Here is a 25,683-nt window from a genome sequence, read left to right on the forward strand (position 1 = left end):
AAATGTCATGCATTTGCTCTCACTGCTAAATCCACATAATTTCCCCTAAAAACATTTCGAAATAATGGCACTATTAAAGTACTAATTGTATATTCCTGACACGCAGTAGATCATTCAACACATCTGCACGGATAATAGGAAAAATCTGTTTCTCTCTGTATTTGACCTGCCTTTATCATGATCATCATCAGACACATGCTAAACAAAGCCGGCCTGTGCTGGTTATTGTCGCTGCCTTGCTCCTGCCAGTGCTGGACAGTGATGGCTCACTGCATTTATTGGATTATGCGAGGGATTTGAAACTAGGATTAAGCCTCGGGCTGTGGACAGCATGGGGGCTGCATGAGCCTTCACATCATAGGGGTGCATCAGGGTGCATGAGTGTTCTTGAGTATTTGTGGGTGGCAGGATTGGCGCCCTGTAAGAGCGTGTTTGTGTGTCCCCCAGAGGCCACGGCGTGCGGCTCATCTCTGTTTGGCTCCACTGTCGCTGACGCGGACCTTTAAACATGAACCTTTTCTGCTTCACGCTGGTAAGATCCATCCTCTTCTCAAGTCGACCTGTGCATTTTAGGTTAGTCTTTCAGCAGCACTCGTTCTGTCGCCTGCAGCCTCAGAAGCAGAGGAGACGCACTGCGCTGCTGTGGGAGACTGGTGATACATGTGTTGTTGACAAGGATCTGAGGGAGCTCTCTGGGGAATGACACAAAGCTACAAACAACTGTCCTTCTTTCTGACATTCATTTGTTCCTTTGCTGAGCTTTTCTGAGCTACATGGGTTAGTTACAGCTGTAAATTTAACTTCTTACTGAATAATGGTTTAATGATCCTGTTACCATGACACTTAACTGTGTTCCTGTATTTTATCCTGACAGTTCATGACTTGTTTGTTACTGTACCTGTTAATGACAGTTCATGTGACTATGCGGGTATTTCGACTCCGTGCCTGATTCAGGGCGTTACTCTTAGGTAAAACAGAGCGAGATGTCAACATGCTTTTAATCTCAAAGGTATGATAACAAAAAAAAGTTATTTCCGTTGTGTGGTAAAGATCTGCAAATTATTAATATGGAGACATTCCAAAACAAAAAAGTCACAGTTGGGGGAAGAAATTTGTAACATGAGCATGAGGTTCTGGGTGCAGAGAGAACGCCACTCGAGAGTTAATAATAATAACCAGAGATTACACAGTGGCTGATACTACTACTACAGAACCTTCAGATTCGTATGGAAGAAGATCTGAGGTTGAGGAAGCCACGCACTACAAATATCAGTGACAAGCGAAGTTTGCTTTAAAAGTTCGACTCTTCTAACTTTCCAAGCACATACTGCACACATAACCTTACATAATCCAGCATTTGTTTAATTTTTATTTTGGCTGAGTCTGTGTGCCCATGCAGGCTGCTGACCTGCACTATTCTCAAAGTGAGAAAATGAAGCACAGAAATGCACATCAAAGTGTGATGGGCATTGATCAGAGCAGTTTGATTGACACACCGGACATGCAGAGTAATTAAACTATTGCAGAGGTCAAACTATTAGACTGCGGTACAGGTTTGGCTTCCTCTCATGCAGGGCTTGTCATTGATTTCAGGACGGATGGTTTGTTCCAGACAATTCCTCCTGCAAGGGAAAGTTCAAACAGAGTCAATCAGTGCTGTCACTATTCAAACTGAATATGTTTTTCTTTTCAGGAGGGCTCCACAGAAAGCATATATGAACCGGCCTGCAGCCAAACACTCAAGGAAGTTCTGCCTAAGTACCAGTGCAGCCCTGCCCTTCTGAGACAAAAGCCCGAGTGGGGGGGCTCAGATCCATCCATCAGTTCTGTGAGTTTATTGTCTTTCAGATCTAGAACAAATTAAACACTGGTGTTGGGTAAAAGGAGCAATTTCCAAACCAGTTTCAAAACGCTGAGCTAAGCGTCTGGAGACAGATCAATACCAGTCCACACAGAGAGTGTCAGAGTGGTACAGGATCAAAGTTTTATCCTGAGGGGAAACCGAAAAACATTTAACTCAAACCCCCCGATGTAAACATGATGGTGGTGTTGGGAGAAGCCATTACACAGTACATCCTCTGAGTACCATCAATATTCAGTGTACCAAATGTCGTACCAGTGCGTCTACTAGACGATGATGTGAAAATGTTGACCTGTTGACCTGTTGACCTGTTGACCTGTTGCTAAATGAAAAGTTGCTTATTTCCCAGACATCAGCAGACTTAGCTGTTTGCAGATCACTTGACCAACTTCTTTTGCTTTTTATTTCAGGATCGACCTCAGAATGGAATGAAATTCAAACGGAACAGCAAATGGTAGGTTACAGTATGTCGGCTCATATTGTTCAGCCGATGCATTTTAAACTTGAATGAAATCATTTTGCATTCGTAAATTAAAATGTGTGCCTCTTCTGTTTGTTATTTCAGGTTATGTGTATCGACCTCAACTCTGGATCATCAAAAGTCAGGTAGGTACAAATCAATCACAGTTACTGGTGTGTTTGATCTGACAGAGTCCTGACTGGCTACGCTTGCATTACACCTGGCGGTTTATTTATTTATAATTATATAACAAGAGGAACAAAATGAATTGGATTAACAACCTTTTATTCATTTGCTTGATTCCAAATGGGCCACCCTTCTAGGAGTGTGTGCCCCTGGGCCCCCGTTAAAGTGGTTCTAGAGCCGCCCCTGCTCCCGCTGCTGATCTTTGTCTTACATTACATGCTCAGCCCTCCTGTACACAGCTACAGTGTGACAGCTTGTCATCTGCTTCGGCGCCTTGTCTATTGCAGAAAAAAGCATTAATCACGCCTGCTGGATGTCATGTGCTGACAAAAAGGACCTATCTCATCAAAAGAAAACCCAGAACAGAGGTAAAGAAACATGTCTACGTGAGCAAAACCAAAGTACTTGTCCCAGCAAAGTATACCTGGGAGATGCTCAGAGTGAGTCAGACAGATGCAAAATAATGAAAGAAGCTGGTGCTATTTGCTTTATATTTAATATTTTATATGTGCATTAAGGAGGAAATACAGAATTATCTGACCTGTGTGTATTGATCCAACAGAGACGAGTAAAGGTCCCTGTCAGAACATCAAGATGACAAATAGAGAAAGGGAGCTGAACTCTGACAGGACAGATCTAACAGCTCAGGTAAAAAAATACAAAAAAATCACACTACTGTCACGTTACTAGTAGAATCTAGTGAAGAACCATCTCTAAAATATTAGATTTCATATGGTTTTTCCACACTTCATTTGAGAAGCTCCTGCCACTCACACGTGGCCACAATCACTTCAGCAGCACAAATGATAATTATTTGCAAAGCCGTGCAGATGGCGGAGTTTAGTCTTTTGTAATCCTGCTCCCACACGACTGCGTGACACACAGGAGTGTAGATGCCGTACCTGGCATACCTGGATGTTTGTGCACGTGCCGACACGCGTGACTGGGGTTGTTTGTCTTTGCTTCTTGTATTTCCACGCTCTGCTTGTGTAACAGGAGAAAACAGTGAGTAGATTAGATCAAGTCCGGTCAAGCTTTTATTTATTCAAAGTGCACAGATTTGTCTCAGTTAAGAACCTGACAAATGCCACATTAGGCCATTATAATCAGGTGATTTTTAAACATGTAAACTTAGAAATCTGTCTTTTGTTTCCTTATCACAGGACAGTGAAGCTGCAGCTGAGTCAATGCGAACAACAGAAGGACTAAAGAGGTTCCAGAGCCTGGTGCAGGCTGGGAAGGAACACTGGAGTGGAACTGGGAAACTGAAGAACACACCTGAGAACAACGGTGTGTTGTTGAGGTCGATGTTGTTCAGCCTGTCAGAGAAGGCGCTTTATTAGTTCCTGTGGTTATTGAAAGTCCTTTTTCTTTATCTTCAGATCATTTAGCAGATGTGTTGAGTAACAGCAACCCGGTGTTAACCTGCATCGGCCTCAGGAGGAGAACGAAGACGCCCTCTGAAAATGGCCCGTCGCCACGGCAGCAGCAGGCCACACACCATCAACAGTCAGAGGAGGAAGATGGCTGGAGCCCGTGTGTTGCAACTCACCTGTGGAGCCCATTTGAATTTCCACAGCCCTGGAGTCCCTTCTACCACACCTGCCACCAGGCTCGACCCGAGCTGTGGGTCTGTGGCGGAACCTTGTCGCTGCCGCGGGCCACAGAATGGGACCGCTTCGAGAGTTTGATACAGGAGCTGGACAACAAACAGTGCACTCCATCTCCACCGCAGATGATCCGCTCCATCACAGATCTGCACCTGTCCCAGAACATGGTAAGATATGTCTTATTATTACTAGTTGTCTGTAACTGAAACCAGATTGACTGTCTCCACTATATCATCCTTTTTCTGTTGAAGCATGTTGAAATACAACACACAGCATCTTTAAATAGGTTGGATTTTAGTTGTGTGGCATTTATGTTTGAATAGAAACTAACAATCTATGGTGTCTAAGTCTTTGTGATATTACAGTTTTTCTATGCAGCCCACTCCCAGATCTCCACGGTGTCATTAAATTGTGCTGTGCTGAGCCCGACTTTCTAATTGCACCTCTGAGCTTTTTAGGAACATTTAGATTAACTGAACTGTAATTCAAATTTGGAGCTAATATTTGTTTTCTAAATAGCTTTTATCGTATTCTGAATGAAAGCTCTTAAAGCTCAAAACAGCTAATGGCTCATAACCCTTCTCTTCTGTGGCTCCAGATGAGCTTTGTCAAGTCTGAGGAAATCCTTTAAGTTCAGTTCAGTCTCTCAGATTAGGCTTGGAGACCCTCACTAGGAGATTAATCCACAATATCTTAAACAGTCTACAGTCTAAATCACTGGTCTACAAATCATAGACTCAGCATTCAGTCAGTAACTCTTCTCTTTTTACTTTGCTACAGTAAAATAGTTCAGTGCATTTCTTATTGACCCCATGCTGCACATTAGAGGTGATGGAGAGAGAGAGCTCCCACAGTGAGTAATAGGTGAAGCTCCTCAGTGTGTGTGTGGGGGGGCTTTTCAGCAAATGGTCTGATCTTTGATCTGCTCCTTTTTCAAAAACATCACAATTATTGTTAATATGGATATAATTGTAAATCATCAAAATGCACCAGACACAGTAAAACCACCTATGATAGGAAATAGTTTTAAGTAGAATGGATCATGTTAAAAAGAAAAAGAGGGGCCACAAGTTGAAAATGATGTGAGACTCAGTGTAACAGATGTTCTGAGAGCAGCACTTGGTGACTGCTACACTGAAGCTAATGGCCAAACAGCGCTATCATCCTGTATACCTAGATCCAGAGGTAATAAGAACGACATCTGACCCTCCCCCCCACATGATACTGAATTCACGTTTTTAACATAACACAGTAGATAATAAAAGATCAACATTACAGTATTTTAAATCAGAATGGAAAACATATTGCCACAGAGCTGTACTGCTGCCAGGGTTTAACCTAATTTCAGAGCACAAGCAGGTAAAAAACACAAACTGTTTGTGTTGAGGTCAGAGGGAGAATCCACACACACACACACGCCTGCAGATAACATGCCCATCTGTCACTAGAAAACACACATTTTAATCTCTCTTTTACCCAAACAGTGGTCCAGATTTGGGAGATTTGACGCCTTCAGACAGCACCCGCCTTTAATGAAACCGCGGGATAATGAAAGCTGCTGTCTGGTAAGAAAACTGACATGCCCAATCTGCCAGATCCACCCAGGAACTGAGCTTTCTCAAACCTCCTCCACCAAATCCGACGCTCAGAACTAAATATGTACCACTCTATTTCTATTTATTCAACACGGCATGAACTGTGTTTTGTCTTTAAAGCAAAAGCAGGAGCGGAGTGGAGATTCACCCCGACCGGGCCAACAGGGAAGGCAAACAGAGGCTGCATCACGGAGTGACAGGAAGCACGGCAAGGCCTCGCCAGAGCTGACAGCCATCATCGTATGTCACGCACCCAATAAAGCTGATGTTAATCAACCAGCTCGAAGTTCACGGCACCATGGATTTGCTTGGTTTGCACATAATGAAATAACATCTGTTGCCAAGCAACACAGCTGTCAGCCAGGCACCTGCTCTGCTAGAAGCTGTAAACTATCAATCAAAGCAACATTTATTATTTTCCACAAAGAGCTTTACACAGAAGTTCAGATTAGTACTGAGGGTGGAGTAGGGACTGATGGACCCGACTCATAATATATCTGCTTAGTCAGGTTCAACAATCAGCATGGCTCTAAAACACAAGTTAAAGCGATAGTGTCACTATAGTGTGAGCAGCACACACATAAATACTGTGTATGAGAAGTTAAAAGGTGAACTCAGGTAGCATGGGATTATGTTTATCATGCACCGCCTGAGTCTATTAAAAGCAAGCTAACTCTTGCTGGATTAGGTGTTTTGTTTTTGCCAGGAGCTGCGTGTTGCAGCGTAAACAAGGATGCTGAGCTGCTCCTGGTTCAGCTCTGTGGTTGGTTCGTTTTGCCTTGTGTTGGCCTGTAGTGAGCGCTGCCAGGTGACCCAAAAGCACATAAGACGGAATCAAAATGTGACTCAAACTGTGTTTTTACTCTGTAGAATGGAAACAGAAAGATAAATGAAGCACCGAAACGGGAGATAGGCGATGGGCGACCGTTTACCAAAGGACACAGACTCCTCAGTAACTCTCTGGAAAGTCTCTACAGCCTCCACAGTGGACAAAGCTCCTCAAGTAAGCACCTTGAGGCACAGACCCAAGTGCACTCTTTACACCACCATCTGATGAATTATGCAACCCCTACTTGGAAGCTCAAGTATCATGTTACCACCCTACAAATGCACTAATTAGCAGAGCCACACTAACCTCCAACAAACCCAATCCTTCACTCAGACTCTGTCAGACTCGTGCTGTCTTGTTATTGACGTGTGAACAATCAGAATGTGGTAGAACTGAACACGGTGATTAGCTTATCCCGCACTGAACCCTGCTGTTTGTTTGTGTGCTATTTTCCAGGTGGAGTCACCAGTGGGTCAGACTACTCCAGTAACAGAGGCAGTCTGAGGCTGGAGGATGATCTATTGTACGCGAGACACTTCTGTGGCAGAGCTCGAGTCCACACAGATCATGTGCCGAGTCCATATGACACAGAGTCCCTCAAACTCAAGGTAAACAAGAAACAAATAAATAAATAAATACATTTACTTTATTGTACATGGGGGCTGCAATTAGCAAACCTTAGCATGCAAACACACTAAAGTGAGATGATTGTCATGGGCAGTGTGATACCTGCAGCACCTGAGCATTGTGCATGTGAGCATGTTGGCAATTTGTTTTGTTCTCTGCATTTTAAACTTGTTTTAGTATCATATGCATATTATGCATTGTCCATACATACTTGGTCAGGAACTGCCGATGGAAAGTAAAAACCAGCCCAATAACACTGGTTTGAAAGATTTATATCCCAAATAAATAAATATAATAGAGTTTTCATTTAGGTGGGAGATGTGATTGACATCATCTCTAAGCCCCCCATGGGAATATGGACAGGCATGCTGAACGGCAAAATAGGAAACTTCAAGTTCATTTACGTGGATGTGCTGACGGAGGAGAGTATCGAGACACACAGTCACAGAATGAGACACAAATCGACTGTCCAGGAAGTGTTGAGGCGCCTTAGTTTGGAGGTATTTAGTTCTTATTTGATCCAGACAGATTTAATGTATTAAGAATCATCTTCCAGGTGTGAGGGTGTTGTAAATTATGTTTTATTTTCTATTTACTTCCTCAGGAGTACTCCTCATCTCTGCAGCTTAACGGTTATCAAACAGTGGACGATTTGATAACTCTGAAGGAGCATCACCTGATGGAGCTGAATGTGACAGATCCGGAGCACAAGCATCGCCTGCTCGCTGCTGTCGACTGCCTGCGGCAGCTCCACCGTGAGTAACAGTGACACGAAATGTCATGGAGGACGGCATCATCATCACGCACATTTCTGTGACACCATAAAACCGGCAGGAAAAAAAGGTGACATTACACCTGGGAGGGTATCTGGGTCTTAAAAGGTGAGCTAAAGAGGTTGAGGATAACAGGATAACCCCGAAGAGTGTTTCTGAGAATAGAGCAGGACACACAAGGACAGCAGCGGACAGACAGGCCGTTCAGCCTTAACGCACAGGAATAATATCTGTGAAGGATTACTTTGTGCTCATCTATTCAACTCTCTAAAGGTACATCCAAGCCAGACCTTCCTCTTTCTGCTTTACAGCTGATAGTCAGTCGGAGAATGAGGTCAATCAGGAGGCCGAGACCCCCAGTGAGAGCACGAAGGCGCGTATGAATAACTACCCAAGAGATTTGAGCTGCCACACGCCATCTGACAGCCCCGACAAGAGCGCACTACACATGCACCATGAACACCCTCCACCAGCAGAGACAATGGTTTCTTGAGAATAATCCATTCTTTCTTGACGGCTGTTTTTTTCCTTACTGTGCTGTTGAGAACCTGATTTAAAAGCAGTTTTTTTATTTCTTGCTACTCTAGAAATTCTAATTACACACAATAAAATGTCCATGTCGAGGCTAACCCTGCTAACCCTCCAATCGCACCAGTGGACACTGACACTGTAAATGGCAAGTTACCTGGAACTGAAATAAAATTTCTGTAATTTGTTTCCTGAAATTAAACATTTTGTGAATTTATTCTTTTCAAAATGTACAAAATGAGGATGACTCCACTGTCAGTAACTCATGATTTATTGAAATCACACTTTTTAAAATAGCACACATGTCTAAAGATAAGTTACTTGCAATTATTCAGTCATTAGAAGATAAAATAAAGTGTAAAATAGTATACATGACATAAAAAATAGTAAAGCAGTATATGTACAAACAAATAAAGAGGAATGTACTATGCAGTTTTACTCAGCATGTAATAATGTAGTTATAATGATAGTAATAATAATAATGATAATGATTACTCTTTAACGGTATGCTGCTCTGGACATACCTTGAGACTAACACATAGTCTACTGCTGAAGTTGTGTGCTGTGCTAACATGTCAATGTTAACCAGGTCTTGTGTTTACCATGATTTTACAGTAATTTAGCATACACATCACAGCATTTACTGCACTACATTGTACAAAAAACACAAAACAGTACAGCTTTAGTGTAATCAGGCTAATGGGAATGTCATTTCAAATCCATCCAGCAGGAGAGATGTTTCAGTCTTCACCAAAGTAGTGGACCCAGCAGCTGACACTGCCGTCCACATAGGCTTTTTACAGTCTTACATTTGTAAGCACACTGACAGTGATGTACTGTAGTAGCACTTTTACATTTGTTTTTTTCTTTTTTTTTTAAATAAAAATGTATCCATAGAAGGCAACCAGTACATTTTTCAAAGACCTGTTTTATTGAGCAGGTGATGTCTGTCTGCAGCTACATAGTAATGATTAAAAGTGGAGTTGTAGCTTGAAACGTGTTCCCCTATAATTAAACTGAACGACAAAAAGCATTCTGCAATATCCCACCAATTCATTCATTTAACAAAAAGGCAGCCATGTGAAAGTTGTAATAACTGCTACAACTGTAAAGTAAATCAATCATGGCATGACAGAAGAGAGGCAGAAAATATACAGTACTCTCAGTCCCCCTAGAAACACCCTGATCCCACCAAACTGCCACAGTACCCTGACCAGTCTGTCATACAAAACACAATCATAATGAATGCAAAGAGAAAAAAATACAGTTCCAAACGGGTGACAATCCTCTCAGAGGGAAAAAGTAAAAATATGTAATCTGATATTTACATCATGTATCATACAGAACGCCACACAGCTCATCTGCCCTTTTATAAAGCAACAGTGAAGTAACAGTACAGCTTTGTCATCTGATCTGTTGAGGTCACTCAATATAATACCACAGAAATCCTTTTATGGTGTCATGGTTAGCGGGATTTTAGCTCAGTAACCACACACTTCACCAAGTTCAGCTAATAATGTGGACTGAGTGGATGTTACAGTTACAAACAGGAGGTTTCATTGAGTTTCTATGGTTGAATGTGGTGTGAAGACGTTCTAAAAGCCCAGTCTGGCATCTGTGCCACTCTCATCACTTCGAGCATGGGTTGACTTGAAGGTCAGTCTCCCTCGACGTTTCTTTTTCTTTCACTAACGTCAAGACTTTCCAGCTGTGGCTGTGTATTGCTTTCAGCGGCTGAGGCCTCCGTGAGAGTATCTCGCATAACCGTTCTCTGGATACAGTGAAAGCTCCTCTGTACTGCTGAGCCCATTGTTCAGTTCTGGAAAAGATGACAGAGAACATAGTAACTTGTAATATATTAAGTGCAAACTCAAAAGTCACAGTAATTTCTAAACAATACCATAGCATTATTATTCAGAACTGTTCACATTACTTAGGAGGAATAATGTGTTTTACTAGAGCTGCTGTGATGTGACTGTGAGTTCATTTTGAAGCAGGAGTGATGCTCTTGAAGTGATAAATCACATTTCATTTGGCATATTTGAGCCATATTTGTATGTAGGCCACTTCAAGTTGACATCCTCTTTGTCTAATCAAGGAGGAAGACCAGTAGTGCCACATCACACATTGCCAGAGGTGGCCCACATCTGTATGCTACGTGGGTTAGTGTCTCTTTTCAAAGTCTGACCTCTGAAGTAGGAGCTTAGAACCTCAAAGCTACCACGTGATTCACACGTTATACATGTTTGCTCTCTCTAGTCACAACCACACCTATGTGTTTCCTGGTGTGAATGTAGCCGGAGCTGCACCTGAGAATATGAGCTTCTCCTTCATGATGTTGACGTCCCGACTGGACTGTCGTGTCACAGCGCTCAGCATTATCTGTTCTGGGTTACAGTTCTGCATCCCGTTTATCCTCCACCTATTACAGCGCACACAGATATTTGCACCTTTTAATTCAGCAGTAACGACACATTAAATGTAGTTTTTAAAAAGAATTACATAGATGAACAAAGGGAAAGTGTTAGTTAAAAAAGGAAAGGATCCGCTTCGGGGTGTGGGGCAGAAAAAGCACAAGGAGGACAGACAGGAGGCGGAAACAAAGGCCAAAGCAGTCGTAGCAGTTACCTGATCATATGATAGCTGACAGATGCCAGGGGGCAGTGGAGGGAGGTTGCATGCAGATCAGGCAGAGCACAGGACAAAGTAAGAAGACAGGTTGTAGCACGGAGAAGAAACATGGAAACATTTAGAAGACAAAAGACACAAAGAAAGATAAAGGAAAGAGAAGAGAAGACGAGAATGAACAGTCAGTGTAGAAGCAGCACACTAGATAAGACCAATACTCTGCTCAGATACAACCACACTTTAAGTATTAAACACGGAAGGGCTGGTAACGTACTGTTTGTTCAGTATGAGCTGTTAGTCAACATTTAATATTTAATACACAAGCTGCAGAGAAACACATTTTCTGTGTGTGTTTCTACAGGACAATAAACCTGTGTTCACTCGAACATGATGATGCTTTATTAATTAACAGTGTTCAGCCATAACAGGAGACTTCTCCCTGCATGATGAAAAAACGTTCTGCACTGCCAGTGTATATGTGCACGGTCCCAGATCAACCTGTACTTACTTCTGAAAGCAGAAAATCCCAATGACTATGGAGAAGGACACCAGATCTGAAGTGATCCAGATGAACTTGTAAGCATTCTGGCTCTGCAAGACAAGAACAAGAGAAAAGCAGTTTCTAGCCAGTGCCACTGGAGGTCACTATCAACATGCACGTATCCAGACACTGACTGAGACAGAAAAGCTGCGAGACAGATTCAGATCTGTGCCCTTGTCTCTGACTCTTTCCCAGGGTCTTGTTGTTTTCTCTAACGCCACACTGAGCTCCCTCATATTTCCTCTACGTCCTTGCCCTCGAGTCTTGCTGGGCCCTCGTCAGTCTCTGTCCTCTCTCCTGCTGTCCTCTCGTCTCACTGCGTGACCTTGTCTGTGCCTGCTTATGTGTGTGTGTGTGTGTGTGTGAGATGCCAAATGAGAAAGTGGAGCTGTTTACCATGAGCCAGATGGGGTAAGGCACCTTTCGCAGGACTTGGGGGGCATCAGAGGACACAGAAGGCACCCCGCTACACCACAGAATGGAGTAGAGCCAAGGCTCATTCACTGGGTAGACAGTCACGCTCACATTATTGGCCAGATACTCCCTGGGGAAAGAAAAAAAAAAAACAAATGTCAGCGCTGAAAATAAAGGTTTTCTTCCCGTCGATCTTTAGCTCATTTTACTCTCCACTGTGAGACGTATAATATTTCAAGCATAAATGTTACAAAGGTTTGAGACACCCAGTGAAGGCAAAGGTGTGTGTTTAAAGCATCATAATTTGAAGTGCATGGATTTAAATATATGAATTAAAGACTCCGATTATCATTGATCTGAGGCTGTAGCTCCAAGCAGAAGCGATGTGAGGTGGATTATAGCAGTGTTGAGGTTTGACCATGCTTCTTGTGGAGGATGCTACCCTTGCTCTGGCCAGGCTTGGGAGTATGTGCAGGGTTTCTTTGTCTTTGTAGGAGATCTATACTTTACCCTTTTACCTTTACCATCCACACAGCTAGCTGAAGAACAAGTCAGAAGACAAGAGCACGTGCATGCTAGAGCATGGACGATACCTGGCATCAGTCCATGAACATGAAAAGGCTGGGTTGGATGAGAACATGAGGAACTGTTCACCAGAATCTGCCAGACTATGCTTAAAACTATGACTAAAGCTATTCATTATCTCATAATGTCATAATAGATAGATAGATCACAACACTTTTTGCCTAGCAGCAGATGTTTGATCTTACTGTATGTCGTTGTAGCTGGCCTTGCTGTAGTGGAGGGTCAGGCTTGTAATTCCCCTCCTACTTATCTCTTCCATTGACAGCTTCTCATTTGCGGCCTGCTGAAGCCCTCGCACTCTTCCCCTGTCGGTGTCGGGGGTCCACGTCACCTAGCAAAAACACATATGACATGCAAAAACCCTGGTCAGGCACAATGCAGCATATGCATGTGCATTTGTTTTTGTTTTTTTGCTTCTTGTAGAACTGAATAAATTAACTGGGATTTGTTGCACAATAACAGTAATCACAGGATAGGCAGTGACAGGTGTTAGTGACCTCACGATTAGGGTCAGGACACTGTACATTTAGGTAATCAAAGGGTTATTATGAAGGTACCTACAGTCCTCACCCTCTTCTGTGAAATCCCTGCTTTCTGCACAGCCCACAGTGTGTCCATGAACCAGCTCCGGTAGCGTGGGTGCTCTGACGGAGGTCTGCGGATATTAAGCAGTGCAGAGCTGTTGGCCCTTGCCGCCAGACGCAGCATCTCCACCAGGCTGCAAACCGTTTGGTTGCCTATTCTGCTCCTGTCCCTCGATGTCAGGGTTTGTACTGTCCAGTAGGGGTCACTCTGGAAACAGAAGAAAACCAACAGACACTGAGCTTTTGAAACTCTAAAGATGAACACCCCACTGTCCTGCACGATGGCTAATGCAAATATTTTGCACATTTTCAATAAATTTATATGCAGCCCACATATGCTATTCTTCATACTGTGATTATATCACAGATAGTAGATGTTCAGGTTGTTCATATATATCTTGTCATCACAATTTTACTAATAGCTTTTGCATGCAGTATTTATTTCCATTGCATTGAATTTGTATTTTGGAGTGGCAGCCCCTTAAAGGGAACAGCCGAAAAGAAAGAAGAAGAAGCTTGAGTTTGTATTATAAGAATTTGGAAAATGTGTTTATGTTTATATGTTTTTATGTTATATGTATATTTTACTACTGTTACTACTACTTGTACTTATACTAACACTAAAACTTTTTACACCAGATATTATTTACACCATATTAAAATAAACACTATTTCACCACTACATGTAAGGGAATAAAAGCGCATATGTGGTGTATTTCAGGGAGAAATCCATTTTAAAGCTGTGATGTGTGGACAAAATGTGAGTGAGATTAGGCAAAGTGCATTTCAGTACCTCCAAAAACCACTGGCCAGCATTTAGAGAGCGAATCTCTGTCCAGTTGAAGAGAGAGGCATCATCAAACTGTCTGGCTGGAAAAACCTTACTGACATCTGTGGTTCGCCTCAATGTGCGATCTCTCATGAGGAAAGGAACCCCATCCACACTGTGAAAGAAAGTAATGTACTTTAGAAATGCAGCTATCATTTCATCTTCAGCACAGCTGTTCCAACAAGGAGACCTAGACATTGCTGGTATCTCCACACAAGGTTGTCTAAGACTCATACTTTCTACTATTAATTCATGCATTTTGTTGTACAATGTGTTATTAAATGTATTCATGTCTACCAAACATGCTATATCTCAGTTGTGGGACCTATACTGTATGTGGAATTTCAGAGTGCACAGAATTGATTAAATATGAATAACCCTGGATTAAAATGTTATGAAAGTGTGATTAATAACCTGATAGCGACATCGGCCTCCAGGGAGTCGGCTCCCTGCTGCAGAGCCCTATTAAAGGAAACCATCGTGTTCTCTGGAGCCAACTGCAGAGAGAGAAGAATAGCTTTAATAAATACTGTGTTTACAGGACTGGTTAGTGATTTTACCAAATAAAACAGTATATATAATATAAAACTTAAAAACAGCCTGTCTTTTTTATGTCTGCACATTATTCAATGCGCCCGAGGTGATCCTATCATTATGAGGACATTTGTCTTCAAAGAACAGTTTGAAGGTAAAGACTGGGTTTTAGAGTGATGGTTGGAATTAGATTTAGGCCAGTGTTAGGGTAAAAGGTCTGAGTAAAGCGTTTCATAGTAATGGATACTGTACTGTAAGGGTTAAGGGGCTGGGGGATGCATTATGCATTGCAAACGGTCCGGCTGTGTGTATGTGGGTGTGTGTTCCTCACAGCACTGAGCTTCACTGTACATGTGTTCCTAGCTAGTCATCTGGAATAGTATGTGCCTGCCCAGCTGTGAAATGACAGTTCAGTGCGGTGCTGAGTCTCATGCTCTCAGAGCCTGACAACAGTGGGCTGCTGTACTACAGCTGCACACCATTGAGCTGTGGAAATTACACTGCTGAGTGAGACAGACATTCAGCTTATGAACTCAAGGATACATGAACTGATCTATCAACGTGGCATATTGGCATAAGATTTCATCCAAGGAAAAACACTCTCCTGGTTTTTGCATGTTTTACACTTCTCTCCCGTGCATCACCCTGACAGGTCTTGGCTATCATCCATTTGAACAAGTAACTGAACCGGACAGTGAGGTCTGGCAGAGCACCAACTTACCATAGGAGCTCCTCGTCGACCAATGATGTCTGGCCGAGGTTTGAGGCTGTCGCGGTCCATGATGCAGGGGCAGGTGAATGTGAGAGGTGCTAAATACACAGCAAGAAGGGTGACGATGTAGACCAGCAACACCATCACCTGGAAATCTAGAAAGAAGGTGTAGGAGCTGCTTAATTTGACTGTGAAAGCAAACTCATTTCAAATTCATCTGTGCTGGTCCATAGAACTGTCAGTCAGTGCTTAGGAAAACATCAGCACCTTGTACTGGAAACAGTGTTAATACTGTATTAGGTGGTGTGGTTTAGTTTAAAACAACACTTTTAATGAAATCTCTCGATATCTCTATCACCAGGCTATATTTCTGTTGAAGAAGAGATGAATGACAAACTGTTTATCAAAGAATCTAACAAAGTAATTGGATTGAGTGGCTGCAGTGCACAAATCTTTGCGCACTAGAATCATCTTAACAGTGACTCTGCAGAAAAGCAGTGCAGCTCGTGAAAGTTAAAGACATCATGATTCATCTCCTTTTCCCTGCAGTTCAGTGTTTTATACCTGTAGTATTTTTATTTTTATTCCACACATCTAGTCTGCTAGCTAGTTTTACCTTAGTTATGTGCTATTAATCGCATGACCTGACATTTTTATTTCATCCTAACATAAGATTAATTCTTATTTGAGAGCAGTTTGCTGTAGTCTGACAAACTTGCTCATTGTTTGTCTTGACAAAATTAACTCACTAAAATGTCAAGTAATCATCAAGAAACTTAAAAGTAAAACAATATTATTTAGGATTAAATAATGACTATTAGTTCCTTTTACTCATTGTGAGGCAGAGACATGGAAAGCACACACTGCACATAGATGATGAAGGGACTTTACTTGAATTGAACACTTACTGGTTCTGTCTCTGCGAACCACATATCCAGCGACCAGCCAGCTGACAGCGGTGACTGTGACCAGGACTCCAATGTGCAAGAAAGGTGCCGTGGACTGGCAACAAAAAGCAAATACAGAACACTGGTGGTTAAAGAGAGACAGAGACAACGTAGACAGGTAGCATCTGCCAGAAATATACTTAGTGACCAGAGCTTCTTCTCTGTGTGTTAAGTATGACACAGTCATATCATTCTGATTGGAAACCAACCTGCAGTGAAATGAGCAGGATGCCCCACTCATCTCCCCATATGTCATTAACAGAGACCACGCCAGAGATAGTGGTGAGCAGTGTAGCCAGCACACCAATCTGTAAAGATGGGAAGATGCACAGTGATGAACTCATAATTTCAAAAGTGTGTGTGGGAGCAAATGAGTTTCAGCAATTGAAGACATAAATCACACCACCTTGTGGAGCCAGTAGAGGTTCAGCTGCTGGCCCAGGGATATATGGAAAAGTGCTAAAATCTGTAAAAGAACCCAGATTTAGTGAGTCACAGCTACACTCAACACCCAACAAGCGAGTATGTAAACACGTAGTGGTTTGAACAAGGCTCTTACCAGTAAGAATGTAATGTAGCTGAAGCACACGATGGTGGATGCCAGGATGGGGATCGTCTCATCTCTCCATTCTCCAGAGCGGTTGTATACTGACCTGGTTAGGAGAATAAGTAAAAGTCTGACTTGTTTGCTTAGTTCCATGCAAGTGAAGCATGCTGGCCATAAACAGCATTAAACAGTGTGACAACAACGGCGGGAAAACCGACTCACAAGTTGAACTCATTGAAATCATTTTGAGCCACCAACCAGAAGTAGGCCCAAAAGAGAAGCAGAAGGAAAGAACTGCACAAGAGGATGAACCACGTACACACCCACTGCAAAAGAAAACACAAACAACAGTACGTCTTTCAGACGTCATACTCTTTAAGCCTGTATGGATCTAGTTTATCATCCACTATGAAGGGTTTGCTTCTTTACTCTGTACCAGGAATGAAAGAACAAGCTTAGAGAAACAGATTTAAGCCCCTATAATCAATATGTTTGTGTCAACAATGGATCAAGTAATAATGGAGTCTATTGCATTTAGTCAGATAATTACCACCCAACTGAGTTTAAACTGGACGTCACAGCAGGTCACTGACAGGTTAGAGTGCAGTTATTGAAACTTCACTCACTTCACTTCACAAATTGCACGTTTCGTTTGTGGTGGTTTCGCAGATAATTCACTAATGCAAATGCAACAACATAAGAAGTAAACATGGAGGATGCAGCTGTATTTAAATGAATCCAGGCTTGATAAATCTCAGATGGTAATCTCAAATGCTCAAATTTGTATATTTGTATTTTCTCCTCACTGTATTATGCAAACTTAGGAAGGCAAAGGCCTTCAGTGTGCACTAATTTGCTCGTTTGCAGTGCGAAGCCTTAGTAGATCCGCTCGTGTTGTATTTTGCACTTCTTGTACATGCAAACTTAATAAATAAATAAATCAGACTCTTATTGCTGTTTCCAGACGCAGCTGCTAACTGCAAATGCTCAAGCATCAAATGCACTGAGCTCTGTCTTTCAGCTTAACACGTGGGGTTAAAGTACACACAGGAGCATGTGCAGCACTCAAGGACTCTTCCTTTCAGTAGTTAATAGGTTTAGCAGCAAATGCCGTGTAAAGGGAGGTGTAGAGTATGATAGGCCGGTCCACACATCCTGCTGAGCATTGATCAGATTTGCACTACACCATGCCTGGACTCACCATTTCCAGAGACTTATATAAGAGGCCAGGGGATAATTAGATGTGTGTGCAGGTGAAGAGCAAAAGGCTCTACGGATGAATGTGGATGCAAATGCTTCAGGGCAGCTGCCTGGAGCCGTGAGGACTGTACAGTCACACAGATTCTCATTGTATATATACAACGTTGCTATATTACTATTTGTGGTATAGGTAGTTCCCTACATGTCTGTCAAATGTTCTAGTGTTTAACAGGCCCTGTTAAGGAGCCCTGTGTCTGACGCCTTCTCCTCCACACTACCAGGTTCCTCCATCACTTCAGAACGACTTCTACCCTTGTCCTGATAGCCCCATAGGACAAACCGGTCCATCCTTCTTTCTTCAGCTGGTTAATACAGAACGGCTCGTATCTGACAGTGTCGGTGTCAGCTGATCACACACACTGATAAGGCCAAAGCACATCAGGTTATTTCACCACTTGTATTATACGTTGCATTACATCCATTATTGATATTAAAGGTTCCTGCTGTTTTAAGTGGTCATGCACACATATTATGTATTTATATAATAATGTAAACTTTCTGGGGACCATTAGTGCTGTACACTGACTAAGTGTATGTAAGTTCCTGATGTATTGATGATTCGAAAAGAGCACTAAAACTGCAACACACAAAAGCCTGGAGGTTGAAATCCATCCTGGATTAACACACGGATTGTCCTTCATAATAAAACCAGTCATACATCACTGGACTGCAGCATCAACAGTTTTAGTGTATGAATGCTGGCCTCTCTGCTCATGTCTCTGTCTCACTGTGTGTGTGTTACTACATGGAGCTTTGTAAATGGAGACAGAGAGGGGATAGAGGCATCTGTGGGCTTGTATTTTTCCTCTTGGTCAGCACATCATCAGTTCACACATTCAGCAAATGGGTTAATTTATGGTCGAGCCACTGGCTCTTTGTGATAAGACATCCAGCAACAGTAGCTGTGACTGCACTGTGGGTTTCCAACCCAGCTGGGTGTCTGGCCCTGTTTAACACATCCAAACACTGCACTGCTTCTGTTGCTCGGTTTACTGCGGGGATCGTACTCCTCAGTTACCAGGACCCATTCAAAAAGTCCCTTCAGAATTTAGGAAAAACAAAAACAGGAAGACAGGGGGATGTCTAATGATTTGTTTTAGAAGCAGTCACTCTGGATTATTAAAGTGAAGCACAAGTCATGTAAAATATATTGAGTGGGGCTGTCACAGTGGCCAAGAGCCCTAAAACATGTCAAATAAAATGCTGTTCTCATCATTTAAACCGATGCTCTGGCAGCACTGCAACTTTTGATTTGTGCGGGAGTGTAAATGTTGGTTGGGTTGGACACACACACAGATGGTGGTGGAGCTGCCACGCAGACCATGGATCTCATCAGGAGCAACTTTCAGTGAGTCAGTGTTTTGCTCATGAACACTTTGACCAGAAGAGCTGAGGATCGACCTGCTGACCCTGCGATTACTGGACAAACCCATCTACCTCCTAAACTGCCCCATTTCACAGATGCACTGTAATTATTGTGGCTGCAGCATCTATGGTTAACTCCACACCCATGGTTATGATTCTGTGTAATGCCTGAGCCACTTTAGAGCTACAGTGATGGCTTATTTGACCACATTGGTGGAAGACAAATGAAGCATGACGGACACATAATGCTGTATATTAAAGGGAGAATGAAAACAGTCGTACACAACAATGGCTAATCTGGTATACAAGTAGAAGTAATAGCTATGTTTTTATTAGTATTGTATTTATTATCATTTAGTACTGATGGAGAACAGAGGTATTATCTTACCCTGGAACTGTTGTCTTGGGAACGCTGGTAGCGTTTCCAGCGGCAACCATAGATCCCAGTGACAAAGGACACAAAGACCTGCTTCTCATAGACCTGTAAGGGTTGGTGTTTCACCATGCTCCTTCAGCCTCAACGCACCACCAGTCCATGAACATCCCACACAGGACTGGGAACCCTGGAGAAGACCGACGTGTTACTACACAGGACAAACTTTCAAAAACACAGCTCATTCTTTGTACCTACAATTACATTTTACATCAACACGCCATGCCCAGTCATGTTGCTAAGGTATATTTTCCCAAAACAGCTCGAATATGTTGACGGCCCTGTGCCTTGTTTTCAGTAACAACATCAGTGAGAGGAAGTCAACAGACTATTCAATGGTGAGTCATGTCTGCGACAGACATAATAACATGGTATATGCTCTACAGACACTGAGCCTTTACCCATCCGTGGACTTGTGGCAGTGGAAAAGTGGCCAGTAGGGACTGGTAGGTACAGGTAGATGGCATCTATCTATGGATATGACCTGACCGTCACTACTAAAATAAATCAACTGGAGACAGCATGCTGCCCAATTTATTTCGGCCTCAGAGAAAAGCTTGTTGCCTTGGTGGCAGGCAAAAATGTCTTGGCACAGAAGGTGTTGTTTTTCATGGTCTCTCTGGTAGCGATGGTGCTTTCTCTTTTTTTTTTTTTTAGGCTCCTTTATTACTCCATGAGGTCTTGTGTCTTTTAGTTTTCTATATTCTGATTTGTAGCTTATTGAGAAAACTACGGAAACGTGTAATATTAGCTCATGTGACTGTAAAGTACAACATATACTGTCTGTGTGTCCTATTTACATAGCACTGTCCAAAGCTACAGCTGGATACTAGGAACCATGTGACCTTCAGGGCCTTTCTGTTTCTAAAACACATTGATGCTCTGGTGTGAGACTAATTTTCAAAAAAAAGGAGTACAGGGTTTCTCAGGTGGACAATACATAAAATATCTCGACAGGAAAATATCTACAAGTATTATTAGAGGGTTTGCTACAGATACTTGTCCTCCCCAGAGGACAAATCCAGCTGACCTTTCCTCTGGGGCAACTATAAGGTCGACAAATGCGATTCAAATAATTAGTTGTCATGTAAAAATGAAACACATTTCCATAATACTTAGTCAGTGCTAATAAGCATATTGTGTCTTCTCATGCATGTGCAGGAAGTACATGGTAGCTGCCTGTTGGCTCGAGTCTTTGTGGTGTATTTAGGTGCCATGTTTTGACCCAGAGGAAGGTGACGAGCTTTGTCCCCACTAGTTCTTTCACGTTGGCTTGGTGCGTCTCTGCTCTTATGGTTCGTATTCATTGATTTGAATCCATTGTTTTACTTCTTATCTGAGGTGAGTTCCACTGGTTCTGACGGTCACACTAAAAACTGATTTTAAGTATGTTTTTGGATAATCCGATACTCTGCAACTCTGTGTTTGGAGATCTCTATCCCCACCTATAATATAGATTACATGGCTCACTCCCAACACTATAGAGGGACTTCCTTAATTTTCTTTGTGTCGAACTGCAGTTGGACTGGCAGCTATACAGTTTTTTGCAGTTTGGATTTAATTAATGTAGCTTCAATTTCTTCCAGTTCTTGGTCACTGAGTATTGTATTCTGGAACCTAGCAGTAAATTAAATAAATAGAGGTCTAAATAAAAAAATGGGTGACTGTATGCTGGACAGCAGGCCATAAGAATGTTTTCAAGCAAAGTCATACTACGCCTGGTGCTCATTGGGTAAACAGCACTGTTTGAAGCAGCTGCAAGTGTCAGTGTTGACAACGGCTTGACTCCCTCAAGGTAGTGTTTTACCCACATGACAGAAGAGGATGGATGAACGCTTAATGCTACAGTCAGGACAACAATGGCACAGCATCAGGAAATCAAGGCTTCCTCCTTTCATTTCTCTGTGACCCCTGTGTCTGTACAGCATGACTGGAACTGATACTGAAGAGTCGTTGGGGCAATGCAACAAGCTCACCTCCTAAATTAAACACAATGGCCTCTGAAAACAAATGCTACAATCTTATTATATATTTCTTTCATGAAAGGCAGCAATGAAAGGCAATTTCCTCGTGAGATAAGAGAGAGTTTCCTGGTCAACACTCGTTAACAAACCTCACTGGTCCTTTGTACTTATCTCTGAGCAGAGAAAAAACGTGGCAGGGAGATCACGCTGAATCAGCGTCTGACTGTATCTGAGTGCAGCTCACACTATTTCCATAACATTTTCTATAAATGAAGAAACTGAAACAAACCTTAAGATTTGATCCATGCACAAATATCAAGTTATTCTACTGAATACCTGAAATCTTTCACCTGCTGCTGGTGTTAGGCAACAACGCACCAATTAAACTCATCAGAACTGATCCAGGTCCACCAAAAGATTTTTGAAACACAGAAGGACTGACGTCAACCTTTATGCTAGAGAAACCACGAGAGGGTCACTGAATTAAGGACCATGAATCTAAGACCACATCTCATATCGAGCCAGTCAATAATTCTAAACCAAAGTGTGTGTGTCTTAACCATTATTCTTATGACCTTGACAGCGAGGCTGGACATTTTGCCATGCTCTTATGCACAGATCTTCATCCTATCACTGTTGACTGGTCATTATAAGAGCACTCCCAGAGGGAGCCTCTCTATTCCAGCCAGGTTGGCCTTACTGTCTGTCTGCGGCTTCTACCATGGTCCTACCGTCACAGAGCTGTGGTCACCATGAGGTAAAATGTCCAGTCATGGTTGCCACACTTCAATCTCTGTTTGCTTTGTGATGTTAAGCTTCTTAACAGTGAACTGAAACAACTCCACATAAAAGATGTCTGGTGTCTATTGAGTAAATCAATGCAGTTATGATAGCTGATTTAGGCAGAGATTGCTCTCAGTGTTTTCAAGAGGTAGTGGTAAGTGACATCACAGCTAATACCTTGATAGATGCTTTAATGCAGCAAAGCTCCTTAGGGAACAAAGACAACAACGCTTGTTGCAACTCAAAAGACTAAACCATAAAAGAGACACAAGGAAAGAGGGATAGATCTGTAACTGGACACTTGACATCAACATGCTGTAAATGAGCGGTGGGTCTACAAATATTTTAATCTAATCTTGGGCCACACATGAATGAAATGAATTAAAGGGTGTTACGTTTAAATTTAGCCTCAGATATTATAAACTGTCACTTATATGTGTCATATAAAATAAAATGATTGTTCACTGTGGAAAATGCCAGATGCCCAATTTCTGAAATAATAAATAACTGTCTCTGTCCACCTCTGGTCATACTGGTCAACACAAACCCTATTTACAGCATAACCATTATGAGTAGCCGCTTATCAAATGAAAATACACTTTCGACATATTGTAATCGATTATTTCTCTGTTAGGAGTTTAATGTGCTTCATGTTGCTTCACTATATCTGCTGTTATGAGTCAGCAACTACTAATTGGCTCAGCTCTAAAGTCTGTATTAATTTTTAATGCAAATTCTATTGTATCTTATAGCTTATGTTACATACTGCGTGTAGTATAGGATCTCCACTGGTCAGGACAGGACCAAGAACTGCACATTTAAAATGGATTTCTGTGGCATTTACACCATGTGTTTAACAGCTCTCCATTACTTTAATTCAAACGTATGGCTTGTGGCCGTTTAGATGACTTCAGCCAAGTGTCCTCTCATCAACCTGAGAAGACCTCACTTCCTTGCCAGCCTCCTGAAGTTACTTGGTTAGAGCTGTCATGTACCTGAGGCTGCAGGAACCTCACAGTTAGAGTTAGAATTATGTGCTCATTGAGTAATAATACAATAATCCACTAAATCGCAGCCAACCAACTGCCACAAAGCCTCTGTCTCAGCCTATGTCTATTATTAGCCTTTTATCTCGGTCACTGTCGCCTCTTTCCAGGCTTCCATCATTCACTCCTTCATGAAATTTCTATATGCATGCATTAATAATATCTTTAATCTTTCATTGGATTGAGCCAAAAATAGAGTTTTCATTAATGGGACTTGCTCATTATCCCTCCACAGGGACGAGGTATGAGGGCACTGACTGAAAACAAAGCTGCTGTCAAAGCCAGTGAGCTTGTGTTCATCAGGTGGTCAGAAGACAGGGGCTTCTGCCGGCTACAGGGAGACGCTGCTCCTTTCTGCACTGCGCATCATCAGCCAGACGTCACCTGCCAGTTGTGATAAAGGCTGATTCATTAAAGATGGTTTAAGTCCAACAGATAACGTAAGTGGTGCTGCAGGAAGGCCGGGATGCAGAGATAAAAACTAGTCAGATATGTCTTGTACTAATCAGGTTTGGGAGGACACACGAGCAGAGCAATTGAATTAAAGCTTGATTCATTTGCTTCACAAAAATGGTGATGTTACCACTCAGATGTGACATAAAGTATCTATCTATATATCTGTCTATCCTCTGCAGGGTTAGATTGTAAAAATGCTGTAGGTCACGCTGCCTTCATCACAGTCAGTGAAGAAACTATACTGTAAGAAGTATAGAAGGATACTCATTAATAGTTGAATTAACCAAAGACAGTTCACTTTACCATGTGAGAAAATCTCCCTGACACAAATGTTGAGTGCATGATGGGAGATGGAGTAAGAGCTACATGTGTTAGTTAATAAGAAACTAGTTGTTTCTTTATCTCATATGAGAATTAAACTGTATGAGAGAAAGAAAAAAGGAAGCAGGCCTTCATAGAAAATAAAGGAAACACTGATATAGTACAGATCAGCTCATAATTCCACAAACAAAACACAGTCCTAAGACAGTTACACAGATTATATGAAGATAATCCGATAAAGTGCGCACAAACACTTACTGTACCTCCACGAGAGTGTGTTGTATGTCCCACAGCGCGCACCGACTGGAGCTGCTGCTCAATCAGTTATTTCCACGGATGTTGACATGACATCTCTTCATTGTTGGACTTCATATCTGGAAAGTTACTTTTCGCATCAAGTGTGAGACAAATCGAGACAGCAGACTGCTGTGTCCTCACAAAACGCTGCTTTTTACGCGCAGCGCAGCTGCAGCAAATAACGGATGTTTCACTAAATGAAATAGAAATAAATAAATATATATGTACATATATGTATGTATCGTGGCTCCTTGGATTAAAGGCACCTTCAGCGCTCACACAGCAGAGCTAAAAACTGCAATCCGGCAGACTGGGCGTGGGTGGAGCTGTGAGCCCCACTGCGCAAAATATCCAGTCTGGACAGGGTTTGGATTCACCACAGCACTAACGGGAGTTGGATTTGGATATTCTTTATAGTGTGCACACAGACAGTTAAATGGACTTCAGTGGCAACGCTGCAGTTTTACTACAGGTGGACGCTGAAGAGACAAGTTTATTCAGGTTGCTGTCTCTTTAGTGGTGTGACATGTGAGCTTTATTATTCCACTCAAAAGATAAAATAAAACTCCAATAAATAATTAATTAATCATTAATAAAACATTTAATTACAGCTGGCATAAAAGGAGACCTTTTTTTTTGGTAACATACTGCTACAACATGAAAATATCATCCCAACATTTCAGTATGTGTGTGTATGGGCAGAGGAAGCATCATGATTTGAGGTTGGCTTTACTGCCTCAGGGGCACAAACAGCTTCCAGTTGTGGAGGAGAAAATGAATTCCCAGGTTTATGAAGGTTTCTTGTGAGGGTGACTGTCTGCAAGCTGAAGCCCAGGAGAAGCTGAGTGATGCAGCAGAACAATCACCAAAACATCAGAATACAAGCTACAATATAATAGTTGATATGTGTGAAGATCAGGTCACATTTCATTATGCAGAAATCTTTTTTTTCTCTTATCAACTTACCT

At 42.1% G+C, this 25,683-nt stretch overlaps 2 protein-coding genes across 4 annotated transcripts; one reads left to right on the forward strand and one right to left on the reverse strand.

Annotated features, from left to right (window-relative positions):
* The first annotated feature begins 773 nt into the window (after positions 1-773).
* On the forward strand, positions 774-8,620 carry samsn1b (SAM domain, SH3 domain and nuclear localisation signals 1b). The gene is made up of 17 exons (XM_026373196.1): positions 774-777; positions 875-968; positions 1,400-1,424; positions 1,694-1,828; positions 2,272-2,315; positions 2,427-2,467; positions 2,795-2,875; positions 3,070-3,155; positions 3,671-3,797; positions 3,890-4,284; positions 5,602-5,682; positions 5,833-5,952; positions 6,583-6,715; positions 6,998-7,149; positions 7,480-7,668; positions 7,773-7,923; positions 8,253-8,620. The coding sequence occupies exons 1-17, from the start codon at positions 774-776 to the stop codon at positions 8,432-8,434; spliced, it is 2,040 nt and encodes a 679-aa protein (XP_026228981.1). The 3' UTR covers positions 8,435-8,620.
* Positions 8,621-8,774: 154 nt separating this feature from the next.
* Positions 8,775-24,982, reverse strand: gdpd5a (glycerophosphodiester phosphodiesterase domain containing 5a). 3 transcript variants are annotated; one of them, XM_026370015.1, is made up of 16 exons: positions 24,682-24,982; positions 19,804-19,978; positions 17,013-17,116; positions 16,803-16,896; positions 16,650-16,709; positions 16,453-16,551; positions 16,205-16,298; positions 15,306-15,451; positions 14,465-14,547; positions 14,015-14,165; positions 13,208-13,429; positions 12,823-12,968; positions 12,035-12,182; positions 11,606-11,688; positions 10,779-10,891; positions 8,775-10,288 (listed from the first exon to the last, which is right to left on the reverse strand). In XM_026370015.1, exons 2-16 carry the CDS (start codon positions 19,918-19,920, stop codon positions 10,197-10,199), a joined length of 1,752 nt encoding a protein of 583 aa, XP_026225800.1. In that variant the 5' UTR covers positions 19,921-19,978; positions 24,682-24,982; the 3' UTR covers positions 8,775-10,196. The 3 variants fall into 3 exon arrangements, with proteins under 3 accessions (XP_026225800.1, XP_026225798.1, XP_026225799.1); XM_026370013.1 differs by having other exon boundaries at positions 13,199-13,429; XM_026370014.1 differs by having other exon boundaries at positions 13,199-13,429; positions 24,677-24,982.
* Positions 24,983-25,683: the final 701 nt, after the last annotated feature.

Source organism: Anabas testudineus, chromosome 14, assembly GCF_900324465.2.
Source record: "Anabas testudineus chromosome 14, fAnaTes1.2, whole genome shotgun sequence".
In the NCBI taxonomy this organism is placed as follows: Eukaryota; Metazoa; Chordata; class Actinopteri; order Anabantiformes; family Anabantidae; genus Anabas; species Anabas testudineus.

What these genes read in the sequence shown, in the direction of transcription:
- samsn1b (XM_026373196.1), top strand. An exon ending in ATTCAGGGCGTTACTCTTAG is followed by an intron (nt 969 to 1,399) that starts GTAAAACAGAGC and finishes GTGCCCATGCAG; the next exon opens with GCTGCTGACCTGCACTATTC. An exon ending in CAGTGGACAAAGCTCCTCAA is followed by an intron (nt 6,716 to 6,997) that starts GTAAGCACCTTG and finishes GCTATTTTCCAG; the next exon opens with GTGGAGTCACCAGTGGGTCA.
- gdpd5a (XM_026370013.1), bottom strand. Translation starts at nt 19,920, where the DNA reads ATGGTGAAACACCAACCCTTACAGGTCTATGAGAAGCAGGTCTTTGTG. An exon ending in CTGGCCAGTGGTTTTTGGAG is followed by an intron (nt 13,430 to 14,014) that starts GTACTGAAATGC and finishes TTCTGTTTCCAG; the next exon opens with AGTGACCCCTACTGGACAGT. An exon ending in CTTACCCCATCTGGCTCATG is followed by an intron (nt 11,689 to 12,034) that starts GTAAACAGCTCC and finishes CTTGTCTTGCAG; the next exon opens with AGCCAGAATGCTTACAAGTT.